The 16,413-nt window shown below is 37.4% G+C and overlaps 1 protein-coding gene across 10 annotated transcripts in view; it reads right to left on the bottom strand.

Annotated features, from left to right (window-relative positions):
* The window catches only part of LOC135211243 (histidine protein methyltransferase 1 homolog), a 198,408-nt gene that overhangs the window by 70,022 nt on the left and 111,973 nt on the right, over positions 1 to 16,413 (bottom strand). For 5 of the 10 annotated variants that reach the window (XM_064244519.1, XM_064244521.1, XM_064244518.1 and 2 more), the window contains one exon: positions 7,457 to 10,468. The exons of 4 other annotated variants lie outside the window; for them this stretch is intronic. In XM_064244519.1, the coding sequence (XP_064100589.1) occupies positions 9,473 to 10,342 (870 nt within the window). In that variant the 5' untranslated portion in view covers positions 10,343 to 10,468 and the 3' untranslated portion in view covers positions 7,457 to 9,472. Of the gene's footprint in view, positions 1 to 6,766; positions 6,856 to 7,456; positions 10,469 to 16,413 lie in introns of those variants that run through there. One more of the 10 variants, XM_064244524.1, reaches the window with a different exon arrangement.

The following is a 16,413-nucleotide window of genomic DNA, read 5'->3' as shown; positions in this document are numbered from 1 at the left end:
TGTCACCTACACACTTATCGGTGTCGCTACGCGAATTTTGAATCTATACTGCTGCGAATAACAGAAACTATAGCTATGTAATTACTGGGTAAGTTGCATAATTAATACATTATTTTATTATAAAAATATTTTTATTCAGTCTTACCAAGTAATTATTCAGTCGATTCTAAATTGAAAGGTGGAGGGTAGTGGCGATAACACCTGAAATTATCAAAAGGGTTACAGTGTGAAAGCATAGACCACATGCTCGTTATACCTCACCTTGTAAGCAAGCCTGCTGCAGGTGAGTACTGCCTCTGGTTGGCACTCAGCTTACTTAGTAGAGAGAATGGTAGCTAGACCATGCATCTCTTCTACAAAGTGGAATGTTCCTTGAAGTTGTGGGCTGAACCACTGACTTAGCAAGGTAACAACAAATTAAGAAAGGTAGCAACAGCTCTCACTTCATGCACCTTAACCTTCAACAGTGCAAAAGACTCCTTAACTTGGGAGTGTGCCTTGGTGATGAGCAACCTGAGAAAGAAGGACATAGCATTCTTTGAAAGAGGACAAGAAGGATCCTTCACCGAACACCATAAACGTACATGCAGAAGGAGACTTCTCACTATGCAGATAAAATTTTAGCGCTCTCACTGGACAGACAAGTCTTTCTTCCTCTTCTGGCCCAAGAACACCCATGATTATTCTTAATGAAGAAAGAGCGAGGCCAAGGTTCTGATGGATTCTCATTCTTCGCCAAAAAGGAAAGGGCAAAGGAACAAACAGCATTTCCTTGAGCGAAACCTACTCTTTTGTCCACAGCATGAATTACACCGATACATTTCACTGAAGCCAGTGCAAATAAAAAGTTTTCTTTGTTAAATTCTTTAGAGAAGACGATCGAAGAGGCTCAAAGGGAGGTCCCAAAATATATTTCAGACATCGAGATTCCAAGCTACACAGTCCTTCGGCACTTTCGATAGTCCTTCGGCACTTTCGATGTCTCAAAAGACCAGAGAAGGTCTGTCAGATCACTATTCGACAACAGTTCAAGTCCCTTATGCTTGAACACTGAATTGAGCACTGCTCAATATCCCTTAATCGTAGAATGGGATAACTTCCTTGACAACCTTAGGAAGAGAAAGAAGTCGGCAATCTGATTCACAGTGGTCTCAGAAGAAGACTTTAACTTGTCTATACCATCTTCTAAAGACGTTCCACTTCAACTGGTAAAGGTTGTTACAAGAAGTGCAGCTGCATCTTGCAATCGCTTCTCCAGCTCTACATGAAAAACCTTTTGCTCTGACCAGACTCTTGACAGTCTGAAGCCTGTCGGTGCAAGAGCAGACAACCCGTGATGGAAGTGATGGAAATGCGGTTGTCTGAGAAGCGACTTCTTTTGAGGAAGGAGCCTCGGAAAGTCCACCCACATGTAAAGAAGGTCCGGAAACCATTCCTTCCTCGGCCAAAAAGAAGCTATCAAAGTCAGGTGAACATTTTGATGGCGCTTTACTTTGTTGATGACCTCCCTGATCATCCTGAAGGGAAGAAACGCATATGCATCTAGCCTCGACCAGCCCAGCAACATTGGATCTACTGCCCCAGCTAAAGGATCTGGAACTGGGGAGCAGAACAACTGAAGACGGTTGTTCCAGGATGTTGCAAACACATCGATGGACGGTTTTCCCCAAACCTTCCACAGATCTGGGCATACTTTCGTGTTCAGCGCCCATTCCAACGAGAGAACTTGCCATCCTCTGCTGAGTTCGTCCGCCAGTACATTCATTTTCCCCCCAAAACAAAACTTGGAACCAGACAGATATGATGTTCCTCCACCCAAAGCTGAAGATCTCGTGCCATTGTGAACAATGTGAATGAGCGAGTAGCCCCCTGCTTCCGAATGTATGACAGGGCTGTGAAGTTGTCGGCATGAACAGCCACTACCCGACTTTCCACTAGATGTACAAACTCCCAAAGGCCCAGGAACACTGCCAGGAGCTTCTTGATTTTTTCATTGATGTGCAGGGATTTTTGAGACTGTTCAAACTCAAGACACTTTGCGATCCTGAAGAAGGACTCCCCAACCTACATCAGACACGTCTGAATAATGCTGTAGGCAGGGGTTCACTGGAAGAAGAGACACGCCTTCCCGGAGCCTTTCTCTTGAATTCCACGAGAGAAATCGCTCTTTATTTCTATCGTGATCAGAAAACTGTTGAATCTGGTTGAGACTTCCTGCACCAGTTCGCCTTGAGGAAGAACTGTTGAGTCCTTGAGTGCAGTCTTCATAGCTTCACAAATTTTTCCACTGAGTAAGACAGACTGGTCAGGAACTGTTGAATTGTCCGAAGACACGACTCCACTCTTTTCGGGGACAGAAAAACCAAAAAAGTCTGAGAGTCCAGAGTCATTCCCAAAAAATACAGAATTCTCTGAGAAGGAATAACTTGGGATTTTGACATATTTACTATAATGCCCAACTTCTGTGTCAGGCAGAGTCCTCTCTAGGTCCTTCGCACACTGATTTTCTGAAGGGGAGCAGAGAAGCCAGTCATCCAAATACAGAGATGCATTTATCCCCATTAAATGTAACCACTGTCCCAGGGGGGCTTAGAATGCTGGTGAACACCTGAGGTGCTGTCAATAGGCCGAAGCACAGCACCCGAAACTGTTCTGAAAAACAAAACAGAGATATTTCCTGGAGTCCCGATGGATTGGGATATGGAAGTAGGCATCCTGCATGTCGAGGGATACCATCCAATCCCCCTGACGAAGCGAGGCAAGTATGAAACTCTACGCCTCCATCTTGAACTTTAGTTTTCAGAGCATAATTCAATACGCTGACATCCCAAACGGGCCTCCAGCCCCCCACGATGCTTTGGGGACTAAAAAAGTCTGTTGTAGAACCCCATCGATGTGTCGTTGACCTCCTCGACGGCAAGTTAAAGGACCAAGGATTTTACTTTTTCCTCGAGCACCGAAAACTTCTCCAAGCTGACAGAGTAAGATGTTAATACGATAGGGACCTTGGACAGGGGAGGTCTTTCCTTGAAAGGAATGGTGTAACCCAGACATAGCACTACGATGATCCAAGCTTCTGCACCTCTGATCTTCTGCTCCTCCCAAAACCGGTGCAGCCTGGCACCTACAAGCGTGCGAAGAACAGGAACATCACTTATCGCTTATTTTCAAGCTTAACTGTAGATCTAGAAGAGGACTTAGAGGGCGAGCGAAGGTTGGAGTGAGGTCTGGCAAAAGGGCGCAACTTACCCCCATGAAAAGGCTGCTTCTGAAGCAGTGAAAAAGACTCTGAAGCCACAACTGCTGTTGAGGACTTAGGCGCTTCGTCGATTGTGCTAGCAAATCCGTAGTGGATTTCTTTTTGAGACCTGAAAGAATATCCTATACCGTGTCTTGAGGAAACAGGTGCGACTTGCACAGAGGTGAAAACAAGAGCAGACTTCTGAATCATCGTTACCCCTTTAGTGGTAAAGGAGCACCACAGCTCACGCTTCTTCAACATTCCCATGGCGAACAAGTTAGCTACTTCATCCGCACCATCTCCAATTGCCTTATTTGAACAAGACAGTACTCCCAGACGGTCCTTCCGCAGATCCACAGAAAGTGAAGGGCAGTCAGTCCTCCAACTTCCTTGCCAACGCTCCGATCGACCAGTTCATAAAGCTAAAGATCTCCAAAACCTTAAAAAGGTTACAAACTAGGTGATCATCTCCAACAAAGAAAAGAACGTTTTCACAGCCGAAAACGCTGTTCCCCATTCGTGTCCACCAGGCCCGAAAAGTCCCCCTGGGAGGAGGCAGATACTCCATAGGAAGGAGCTTCCCCAGTTATGTAGAAACGATAACGCTTGTTGATGAGCATTGAAGGAGGGAAGGCATAAGACGCTTTGTCATGTTCCTTCTAAGCCGCCGGCCACTTATCAACAAAACGAAGAGCCTTCCTAGCTGCAAAGGAGAGAAATAACTTGGGAAGATCTTCTGGTTGCTTCTTTTTCTTCATCATGAAGATCGAAGGAGGCGAACAAGGAGCGGCAGGAGAAAAAGTCCAAAAAATATTCTAAAAGGAACCTCATTAAAGAAGCATAAGCTGTCGCAGGTTGAGTTAAGACCTGTCCTAATTCTTTCTCTTGCTCTTGCACTTGGTCTTGCTCTCACTCTTGCTCTTGCTCTTCCCCTTGCTCCTGTTCTTGCTCTTGTTCTTCTGAGGACCCAGGAGACATGGTTGCTTCTTCCCTCTTCGATGGCAGCATCTTACCCTTAAAGGACAACAACTCCTTAAAGTGTTATCAAAAAGGAGCCAAAGCTGGGTCCACCTGGGCTAGATCTGAATAAACGAATGATGAAGACTTATGTCGTGACGTAAAAGTAAGCTTCCGACTCTAAGTCAAAGTCTGTCTAGTCGACTGATGTGGTGCCGCTCGTTTAATAGGTACCCTCACCCATCAATTCTCAGTTGAGTCCACTGAGTCCACTGTGAGTCAAAACTGCATGACTCTAAGACAGGAGTGGACTGGAAACTGTACCCTTAGATTTCTTGACAGTGATAGGGGTTGTCATCAACAGCTGATGATCTTTCAAGAGAGCGAGAGGCCCAGGAACTATGCCAGCAAGGCGAACCCAGAGAAGACGAATCACTGGAGTCCAATAAATTCACACTGAAAGAGTAGCCTTTCCAATGGCTCTCATTCAGTGCCTGATTCAACACTTCAGGATCGACAGAGGGAGCGACTACCCGTGGGCAAACCCCGCCAGTCTCCCTTGGACCTCCAGTACGTCTTCTCCCCAAGGCGGGGGAACGGGGCAGTGACCTTTGTCTAGGAGAACTGGAGGGACGGACAGCCACCCCCTCAGAATGCACTTCACTCTCACTAGCACTGGGCACTTTAACTTCACTTTTCTACACGAACAATTTCATGGAGGGTACCTAACTCCATCACAGTATCGGCCAAATACTCAAACTTCCTCTCAAACCTTGATTCAAGGCTGGCAATGGTATCAGAAAATGCAACATGGGAAGCTGGTAAAGGAGTAGCAAGTGAAGGAGTTAGAGGACTGAGAATGGGAGAGAGATTTCCAGGAATAGGAGAAGAAGCAAGACTAGAGATCTCCGCTAACACAGGAAGGCAGAGGAGCTACACTAGCCTTACTATCCGCCCTAAGGGCTGCTTTCTCTTCCTATCTTGTAACACCTTCTTATAATGTGAACTGTAAAGTTTCCATTTCTCATCATCCCAATCCTGACATACAGATCACCTAAGTTCCTTTGAACACTCCTGACCCCTACATTTCATACACCTAGAGAGAGGAACATAAATTTCTTTAACTAGCCTAGTTTTGCAGCCATCTGCGCAAAAGCTAACTCCCGATGAGCTTGACTCTGACATATCCATGTAAAAAAGGCAGCAAAATAAACAAAATAAGCAAAATAAGCTAATTCTGAAAATCAAAAACCACACCAATATCCAGGAAAAGTAAAAAAAAAACATCCAAATGACAATGAAGGTCCGCAGAGCTACTGATGTTACTCAGGAGCCGGCAGCAATCCAATCAAGAGGTGTGACGTTGTCATACCTGTTTACTGGTAGTGGGCGGTAACTAGTTACCTACACTAACGATATTGCTGCCACCGAGAAACTTGAAGTTTGGTTTGCCTTGTGTAAGAATCCTACAGCTGAATAATTGCTTGGTAAGAATGAATAAAATAGTTTTTTTAATTTCATCTTTACTGATGGCTCCAGGTGCAGCACTGGTGTTGGATTTAGAGTTACTGTAATGAGTTCTATCTCAAGAGAGTTTTTACAGCAGAACTATTAAATTTTAACAGCTGTTAAGAATTAAAGTGAATTCATATTACTGAGAATTGAGGGATGCGAAAAAATAAAAATAATGGGTTCCAGCACATGTAGGAAAATGGCAAATAGACTAGCTAAGTAAACTGCAGTTGAAGTACCTTCACGATCTTCCCCTTCTTGCAAAGTTAAGTTGAAACTTGGTAAATCATAACATAGTGACAGAGATCACAAATGTTGCATCTCATTTTGAAGATGACACTATGCCAGTTAAACAAAGGACATACGTGCTCCTGTAACTCGAATATTTGATGGCTGGTGATCACTATGCATTTAGTGCAGCATGTTTCATCCCCTTAAATGTGAGGCATTTGGTGGTTCAGTAACCCAGTTGTGGGATCTTTGAGATTTATACCTCTGACATTTGTGGTACATTAGCAGATACAAGACAGCTAGAACCCTCCAAGAGAATGTTGTTTTACGTTGTTTTAGATTTATTTTAGAAGCTGGTCTTCTGCAAATGTTTTAATTCCTCTTTTTATATAAAAAAAATTAAGTTTTAAATTCATTCAACTCTGATTATATTAATGTGTCAATAACCTGATGTTATGATGCCAAAAAATCAGAAGTCAGTCAAAGGTCACAAGATGTCACTTTTGATAAAATACAGATAAAATTTTGCTTCCATAAATTATGCAAAATATATCCGAGCCAGTACTCAAATTTTAATAAAAAAGGATACAAGTATAGGACACGAAATCCTTAAAGGAATTTTGTTACAATAAACATTTCCTTTCAATCAAGTTTAAAGGTTTGACAATGTTTTAACTTTTAAATTCTATACAGTCTTTAATTTGTTTTGTAAGATATACAGTCATTAATTTGTTTTGTAAGAACAAGCACTTTAGGCCAGCCTTGCACATACAAAGATTTTCACTTCATGAGTTTAGTTATACTGTACTACTTTTTGGAACTAACCTATGAGCAGGGTATGAAATCAATTAATCCATGGTCTTAGTATTACTGGAGTTCAGCTTTGTACTCCCTCACCACACGTTTCTTTATCTAATAAGAAAAGCACCGACTTTAATTTATAATCATAAGAATGCAATTTTGCAGAACACCAAACAAGACAGATCTAGGATCACTAAAAATGAGTTGCAACTTTACAGTTGGTTACTGTATGGATACAGATGGAATTGAAAACTTATTTGTAAAACTTCCCAGCTAACTATTTCTTATTAATTGCTGTGAATTAAAGTGGAACATTAAAAGCAAATACCACTAAGCACCTTCATACCATTCAAAGCTCTGACAGTTCTAAGTCACTCCCAGAAAGCAACTAGAGTACTTCTACAGCTATATACCCCAATAGCTTTCAATTGTATTTTTCAATATAACACTTACCATTTTCCTAACCAGCAGTAGAACAATGTATTTGTAAAACTAAAATCTTTAGATAACAAAAAAAATTAATAAACCTTACAACCTTAATTTAACAACCATGCATGTAAACTAAGACAGAAGTGACTCCTTTATAAATTTGGGCTGTAAAAAATATTTCCAATTTACATCATTTTCTTATTTTCCAACATGAAAACAAAAAAGGCTGAAGATGCCCTGGAGTTAAAAGTAATTCCTGAAGGATGGAATAAAAAATTATTTTATTAATTAGCTTTTATTTAATTAGTATATGATACCAACTCAATAGTCATAAGTATGAAAACATTTTAGTTTATACAAAAATACAACTGCTTTAAGAAAAGCAAACATTTTAAACTGACATTTTAAGGTGGTCCATGTAACTAAATATATATAATTAGTATTTCTATTACTAGTGATCAAAACATGCAAATGAAAGAATTGAGATATTTAAGCTTGCTGTATTTTTTTAACACTGATTATTGAACAAACCTTGAGGGCTCCATGACAAACATTCTTAAATACTACACACAAAACTAAATCATTACTTTTTTGTATCATACAATCTTCAGAGTAAATCCATTTTCTGGAATTCTTTATATCTGATTATTACACAGCTATATACTATATGCACGACAAGATCAAATCTGTACCCCTTATAAATATGATCAATATTATTATTCATTCACAATTTGGATTATGTAATAATTTACTTATTGCACAAGAAACAAAAACAAAAATATCACTTAAAAACAATTAATGACTTTTTCAAAACACAAAAACAAAGCTAAACATTATACTATTTATTACAACTAACAACGCTGAAAAAGTAAAGGGGTTTTCTCTAGTGAAGACAAATCTTTTAGTTCATGACTGTTATCAACTAACACTGCACCATTCTAGACAGTGAAGTTTTAAGTCAGTGGCACCTCAACTTAAATCAACTCAAATCAGTGGATTTTCTTACTTATAGGACTTGCCCCAGTCTAGTAAAAATTATAAAAATACTTTGCTCTTACTGAGGAAATTTGGTAAGTAGTGTAGGGTTATCGGGCATAGACTAAGGCTGTCTTGTTTGAGCCTATAAGGATGGAGGGTGAAGGAATGAACACGTGGACTCATGTTGACTGACACTTTCCTGCATAGTGAATAAACATGCACACACACACACACAACCAAAACTTTAATCTTTGTACATCATGTTAGGAAATAATATGCAATAACTGTGCAGAACTCTATTGTTATGGGTACTACTTTATACAATAATGCACTGTACTGTGCTTAATAAAATAAATCTAGTATTGCACATTTTTCATTGTGTGTCCATTTGTACATTGTATACACACATGTTGCATCATGTTAAGTTAAACTATGTATATAGAATACATAAGCTTGCCTTGCCTCTCTCTCTCTCTCTCTCTCTCTCTCTCTCTCTCTCTCTCTCTCTCTCTCTTTCAGAAGAAGAAGAAGAAGAAGAAGTTGGGCTAATTGTTTTAAAAAGAAATAATGTGCTTTTTTATACTGTACGGGTTTTGTATACAGTACTTCACACATAAGCATTGAGTAGGTACAGATACATACACATATTGTTTGAAGCAATTCATTTTGCAGATATATCTCTGAATTAAAATAAGTAATTCAATACTTTAAATTGAATGACAGTTACAAAATACCAGTTAGCATAGGCTATTAAATACTTTATATGTATCTACACTAGATTAGAGTTAGCACCAGGGTACTCTATAGTGTAAGTCTTTGTTACTTAGCGGAAAGGGCCGACCACCGAAGCGTCCATCAAGTTGAGGTGTAGGAGGTTTTGCATTGTCAAAATGACACACAAGGCTCCATAACTAAAACATCTACAATCCTAATTTTATAGAAAAAAAAACCTGATGTAACAGCTAAAAATAAGTTTAAGTGAAAACTTTCAGTATTAAAGATAGTACGTACATATGTATGCAGATTTTGACTTGTATTTTGTAACCATGAACGAATTTTTAAAAATTTATTTATCAATATTAAGAAACTTGACAGCAACCAGATAGGTTAACGAAATCCAGAAAACCACAGATTATATAATGTGCAAGGTTATGTCTATATAATGAAGTCATCAAGAACAAGTAAAAGGGCAGATATTCACACAATTTATGATACCTGCAAAACATAAGCAAATTATGCTGTACTAAACAAAGCTTACAGTTTTGTGCAGTTAAATCAGTGCCAAAATTATAGCACAAAGAAAAATATCTCTAGTCTTTAACATTAAAATCGGAAAGCAGGTTTTGGTTTCTTTTTTGGAGGGGGAAGCACAGGTGGAGCATCATCACCATTGACATCATCTCTCTTCTCAGTTAAAGATGAATCATCACTTCCTCCAGAATCATGTTCTACAGGATTATTTTCTGATAGCATAAAATCTGGAAAGAACTTTTCTGTTGCTTCTCGTATTACAGCATAAAAATTCTGTGCAAATTTTTTACTTGGTTTCATACCATCTATGAGAGCTCGGTCACTTTCCTCTATAATTGCATCAGTTTCCATATAATCTGGGTTGATTCTCCTTAAAACATCATCCAAATACATCACAGGAACATCTTGTTCTGTCAACAAGTTCCCCCACTCTTGGATCCTCTTTATCATAATATCCCTCTTACCATCGTCAATGTATTCATCCTTGCATTCTGGGCAATGTTGCAGCTTTTTGGAATTATACTCTTGAAAGTCAATGGGATATGTAAGAGCAATTAAAACTCTACAGTTATATTTAGATAACCAGGAGTGCCACTGTTGGAATATTTCTGCTGCTGCCACTTTAACACTAAAATCATAACTTATAGTGTAAACATGATGCTGGTGATCAGCCTTTGGAAAATGCTGACACCCTAAATGTGCTAAATCACCACGACCAATTGACAAAACAAGTATATCTGGCTTGAATTTTGTAATTTCTGGTTCAACCATGGGTAGCAGCTTATGAAGACGCGCTCCTTTGAAAGATCTAGCTCGTAATTTAGGCCGATCTTCTGCAGGAATTTCTTTGAAGCTTAGACCTCCAATAAGAGAATCACCAAGAACTACGAGTCGCACATCGCCCCAAGATTTGGGAGACCTTTCCAGTTCACTAGAGTCCATATTGTTAGTATTAATGTTCACAGATCAAAAAGATGGATTTAATCACCACTTTATTGTGCAATTAAAACCAATACAAAGATCAAATGTGGCTACTGATGACAGTTGACAAAACCTTGATTATTTAAGCTGCGAAGAAAAAAAGAACATCAATTACAATGTAGGCTAAATAACAATGAATATTATGCTTAAATACTATACAATAAATATACAGTATGCAATAACAATCATAAAATAAAGAGGACTTTCCATCTATAATATGTACACTGCAATTGATCCTGTATATACAGCCATTTAGTAGCTGAATTTTGCCTACAAAGTAGTCACACTGAAAGAGTAAAATAATTTCTGATACCATCAGAAATTTGTTCTTACAATATTTCCTGCTTGAATTTTTTTAGAGAGAAACAAAAAAAAAAAAGAGGGGGGGGGGGGGGGGGGGGCCTGGGTTGGGGGATGGGGTCGAATGTTTCGAGGCAGATCACTTGAGTGATGGCAAATGCACTTTCAGATACTCTTCAGCACACTGATCTTTTTCAATAACAGGTTGAACCTTTGCAACCCTTTTAAAACCAAAGACGTTTTTACCATTGAATATATTATAAAACTTCACTTGGACTCTGAACAGCTGTCCTATAATTTTTTTAAAAGATAAAGGTAACCAACCACTAACACAACTATTTAATGTTGTGGGTAACTTGAATGTCTCTCTCGATCAGGACCATTAACTACCAAAATAACATTTATATTTTACTTATTAAATAACAGGATACTTGAATATTTTATTAGCCCTTCAACGTCGAGCCGGAATTTCCAAAAGTGTCTCCCGTATGCTGGCGGCATTCGGGAGGGAGCGCCGAAGCGGAAAATTTTTTTTTTTTTAAATCACAGCACGCATAGTTTTAAAGATTAAGAAGTTTAGTATGCAACCATCAGAAATGAAAAAAATATCATTATCATATATAAATATTGGAATATATGACAGCGCAGAAAAAAATTTCATATATAATTGTATACAAATCGCGCTGTGAGCAAAACAGATAAAGCTAATGAGTTAATTATTTTTTCGTTGTATTGTACACTAAATTGCGATGATTTTGGTATATAACAGATTGTAAAGCAATCAAAGCAACACAGAAAAAATATTATCACAATATGATGCATGCATTCGTAGCGCGTGGACGTAAAAAAAAATTGTTTTCAAAAATTTACCATAAATCGAAATATTGTGCTAGAGACTTCCCGTTTATTGCAAAATGAAGGTAATTGATTGAATATTACTACACTGTAAGTGTTGTAGCTTACAATTGCAGTTTTCGACCATTTCAGTCGAGTTAAAGTTGACCAAAGGTCGAATTTTTTCTATTTATCGTGATTTACATGAAAATATTTCAAAACTGATAAAAGCTACAACCATGAGTTATTTTTTTTGTATTCTACATGAAATTGCACACATTTTCATAAAAATTATTTGTAACGGCTAATATAAAACCGTGCAAACATTACGACAATCAGACGAATTACCGTGCGGACGTAAGGAAAAAGTTTTTTTTCAGAAATTCACCATAAATCAAAATATTGTGCTAGAAACTTCCAATTTGTTGCAAAATAAAGGTAAATGATTGAATATTACTAGAATGTAAGAGTTTTAGCTTACAATTGCGTTTTTCCACCATTTCGGTAGAGTCAAAGTTGACCGAAGGTTGATATTTTGGCACATCGTTATTTATATGAAAATATTTCAAAACTGATAAAAGCTACAACCATGGGTTGTTTTTGGTTGCATTCTACATGAAATTGTGCACATTTCCATATATAAAAATTTATATAACAACTAATATAAAACTATGCAAACATTACGACAATCGGAAGAAAGAATTTCTGATTTTTTCGGCAGAGTTACCGTGCGCACATAAGGAAATTTTTTTTTCAGAAATTCACCATAAATCAAAATATTGTGCTAGAGACTTCCAATTTGTTGCATATTGAAGGTAAATGATTGAATATTACTAGAATGTAAGAATTTTAGCTTACAATTGCGTTTTTCCACCATTTCGGTAGTCAAAGTTGACCAAAGGTTGATATTTTGGCACATCGTTATTTGTATAAAAATATTTCAAAACTGATAAAAGCTACAACCATGGGTTGTTTTTTGTTGTATTCTACATGAAATTGCGCACATTTTCATATATAAAACTCTATGTAACGGCCAATATAAAATGGTGCAAAAATTATGTCAAAGAGACGAAATAATTTCTGAGATGTGTCACTGATGCTTTTTAGTGCGAGAAGAAAGAAATTCGCGCATGCGCGCTTGGGTAACGCTTGTAAACAAAACAACAGCTTGATCCGTGAACTCCCAGCATCCCTCAAGGTGCGTGATTCAAAAGTTTTCCCCAACTAGGCCTATAACTATTTTTCCTCGAATTTTTTAAAAAACTTTTTTGCGTCGACATATCATACGTCAATTAACCCTTTAATGCCGATTGGACGTATTAAACGTCAACGAAAATTGTCTGTCGGGTGTCAATTGGACGTATGGTATGTCGACGCAAAAAAGATTTTTTTTTAATTCGCGGAAAAATAGTTATAGGCCTACTAAGCGAAAATTTTGAATCATGCGCCTTGAGGGATGCTTGGAGCTCATGGATCAAGGCGTTGTTCTGTTAATAATTGTTATACAGGCGCGCAAGCGTGAATTTCTTTCTTCTCGCACTAAAAGGCATCAGCGACACATCTCAGAAATTATTTCGTCATTTGAGATAACTTTTGCACCATTTTATATTAGCCGTTACATGGATTATTATATATGAAAATGTGCGCAATTTCATGTAGAATACAACTAAAAACAACCCATGGTTGTAGCTTTTATCAGTTTTGAAATATTTTCATATAAATAATGATAAGTGCCAAAATTTCAACCTTCGGTCAACTTTCACTCGACCGAAATGGTAAAAAAACGCAATTGTAAGCTAAAACTATTACATTCTAGTAATATTCAATCATTTACCTTTATTTTGCATCAAATTGGAAGTCTCTAGCACAATATTTCGATTTATGGTGAATTTATGAAAAAAAAAAATTTCCTTACGTCCAAGCGGTAACTCTTCCGAAAAAATCAGAAATTTGTTCGTCCGATTGTCGTATTGTTTACACCATTTTAAATTAGCCGTTACATAAAGTTTTATATATGAAAATGTGCGCAATTTCATGTAGTATACAACAAAAGACAACCCATGGTTGTAGCTTTTATCAGTTTTGAATATTTTCATATAAATAACGATAAGTGCCAAAATTTCAACCTTTGGTCAACTTTGACTCAACCGAAATGGTAAAAAAACGCAATTGAAAGCTAAAACTATTACATTCTAGTAATAGTCAATCATTTACCTTTAGTTTGCAACAAATTGGAAGTCTCTAGCGTAATATGTATTTTGATTTACGGTGAATTTCTGAAATAAACTTTTCCTTACGTCCGTGCAGTAACTCTTCCAAAATAAATCATAAATTTTTTCGTCCAATTGTCGTAATGTTTGCACCATTTTAAATTAGCCGTTACATAAAGTTTTATATATGAAAATGTGCACAATTTCATGTAGAATACAACAAAAAAAACCACCCATGTTTGTAGATTTTATCAGTTTTGAAATATTTTCATATAAATAACGATAAATAGAAAAAATTCATCCTTCGGTCAAAATGGTCGAAAACTGCAATTGTAAGCTACAACACTTACAGTCTAGTAATGTTCAATCAATTACCTTCATTTTGCAATAAACGGGAAGTCTCTAGCACAATATTTTGATTTATGGTGAATTTTTTAAAACGGTTTTTTTTTACGTCAGCACGTTACGAATTCATTCATCATTTTGTGATAATATTTTTTCTGTGTTGCCTTGATCGTTTTACAATGTGTTATATACCAAAATGATTACAATTTAGTGTACAATACAACAACAAAAATTAACTCGTTAGCTTTAACCGTTTTGCTCACAGCGCAATTTGTATACAATTACTATATATGAAATTTTATTTGCTCTGTCATATATCGCAATATTTATATATGATAATGATATTTTTTTCATTTCTGATGGTTGCATACTAAACTTCAGGCAATGACAAAAAAAGGAGCCAAAAATGAAATTTTAATCTTGAAAACTAAGCGTGCTGTGATTTAAAAAAAAAAAAAAAAAAACATTTTTCCCGCTTCGGCGCTCACTCGCGAACGCTGTCGGCATACGGGAGACGATTTTTAAAATACCGCTTCGGCGTTTAAGGGTTCAGCACCCAACAGACAATTTTCATCGACGTTTAATACTTTCAATAGGCGTTTAATGGTTAACTGGGTTAACTGTAATTGGGATTTTGACAAAATTTCTTTAACTGATCTATTTCCAGAAAAGGGATTTTGACGAAGGAAAAATCTATTTCTGGGCAATGGCCCGTGTCGCCCAGTGAAATATCCCTTCAGTTCATATTTCTAAGGTAAATAATGCTAACATTACCAGAGAAAAATAAAAGAGGGGGATGTCAGAGTAACCTGACTCGCTCACTCTAAAAAAAAAAGTGTGTCGGTATGGTACTGGGGCGAGTGAGACCACTACCACGAATCTCTTGTCATTTAGATCTCTCCTCCACCAAAATCCCCCTGTCAGAGAGAGCTGGTACACAGCCTGCGCCAGCAACTACTACTACTCATCCACCCACGCTAACACCAGCGCCTCTGGTGGCCATCCTTGACGTTAGAAGACCAAGCTTGGGCACAGGGGTGGGAGAGAAAACAGGGGGGGATTTCACTGGGTGACACGGGCCATTGCCCAGAAATAGATTTTTCCTTCGTCAAAATTCCTTTTCTGGGCCAAGCCCGTGTCGCTTTGTGAAATAGTACCAGAGAATTAGCACAAGCTTGGGAAAAGATATAGTAAGAGGTAAGAAGAAAACACAAAAATACATAAGTATAATCTGGTTTAAACATTACAAAGTTATCATATAAAATCTTAAACTAATGCACAGTAACATATGTTAGCCTTAAAATACGTAATAGAACTTAATATTACACTTATGCTAACTTATGATAACTTAAAACTAGAAGAATGATATACAGTAGTACCTCGAGATACGAAATTAATCCGTTCCGAGGCGCCTTTCGTATCATGAGATTTTCGTAACTTGGACCACATTTTACATGTAAAATGGCTAATCCGTTCCAAGCCCTCCAAAAAAAACCCAGTAAATTTCATAATAATGCTAAATTGACCTATAAACAATGAAATACTACAACAATTTGGACCATTCAATACCTAAATTAAGAATAAAAATGCAAAACCTGTAAATAAAGTGTATATTAGTGTACAAGAAATATTATTACTGTAACGTAAAATGTGGAAGCTTACCTTTCGAGTGAGGCTACGTACATACGTAACTATCCAAGGAAGATTGCTTCTGCCTACTTTTCACAATGTTCCTGTGTGAGCCTTTTCGGGGGGGTGTCTTCTACAAATGATTGCACTTTATGAAAAGTGGCTTTAATTTCTGCCGTTTTTTTTTTTTTACATATGTACGTACGTACACTTTAAAAAATATACATACACAATGTTCCTGTGTGAGCCTTTTCGGGGAGTGTCTTCTACAAATGATTGCACTTTATGAAAAGCGGCTTTAATTTCTGCAGGTTTTTTTTATCTTTTTTTTATTTTTAACTTTTTTTTTTTTTTTTTACTTTACGTAGGTTTTTTTTTTTTTTTTTTTTTTTTTTTTTTTTTTGTTTTTTTTTTTTTTTTTTTTTTTTTTCAGAATTTCAACCTTCTGTTTTTTATCACTTGGTTCTTTTTTTGCACCTCATGACTCTGTTGGCCCTGGTGTCCATTAAAACCCTGTTCAACCAAATGCTCTCTCAGCAACTGATTGGGGTACTGAATGTTCGGCTGCTGACCTTCAACATAAACTGAAGTGCCTTGATTATACGTACTGGTATGCATGTTGTAAATGATTGGTCTACACCCTCTGTTCAGCAGAGAGTGGCTATTCTACCAACCTTGCAAAGTTTCCAGTTATCCCATGAGAGAGACCTTGAT

Source organism: Macrobrachium nipponense, chromosome 4, assembly GCF_015104395.2.
Source record: "Macrobrachium nipponense isolate FS-2020 chromosome 4, ASM1510439v2, whole genome shotgun sequence".
Classification (NCBI taxonomy): Eukaryota; Metazoa; Arthropoda; class Malacostraca; order Decapoda; family Palaemonidae; genus Macrobrachium; species Macrobrachium nipponense.
Note: the sequence above shows the minus strand (reverse complement) of the source record. Positions and strands in the feature narration are given on the sequence as shown.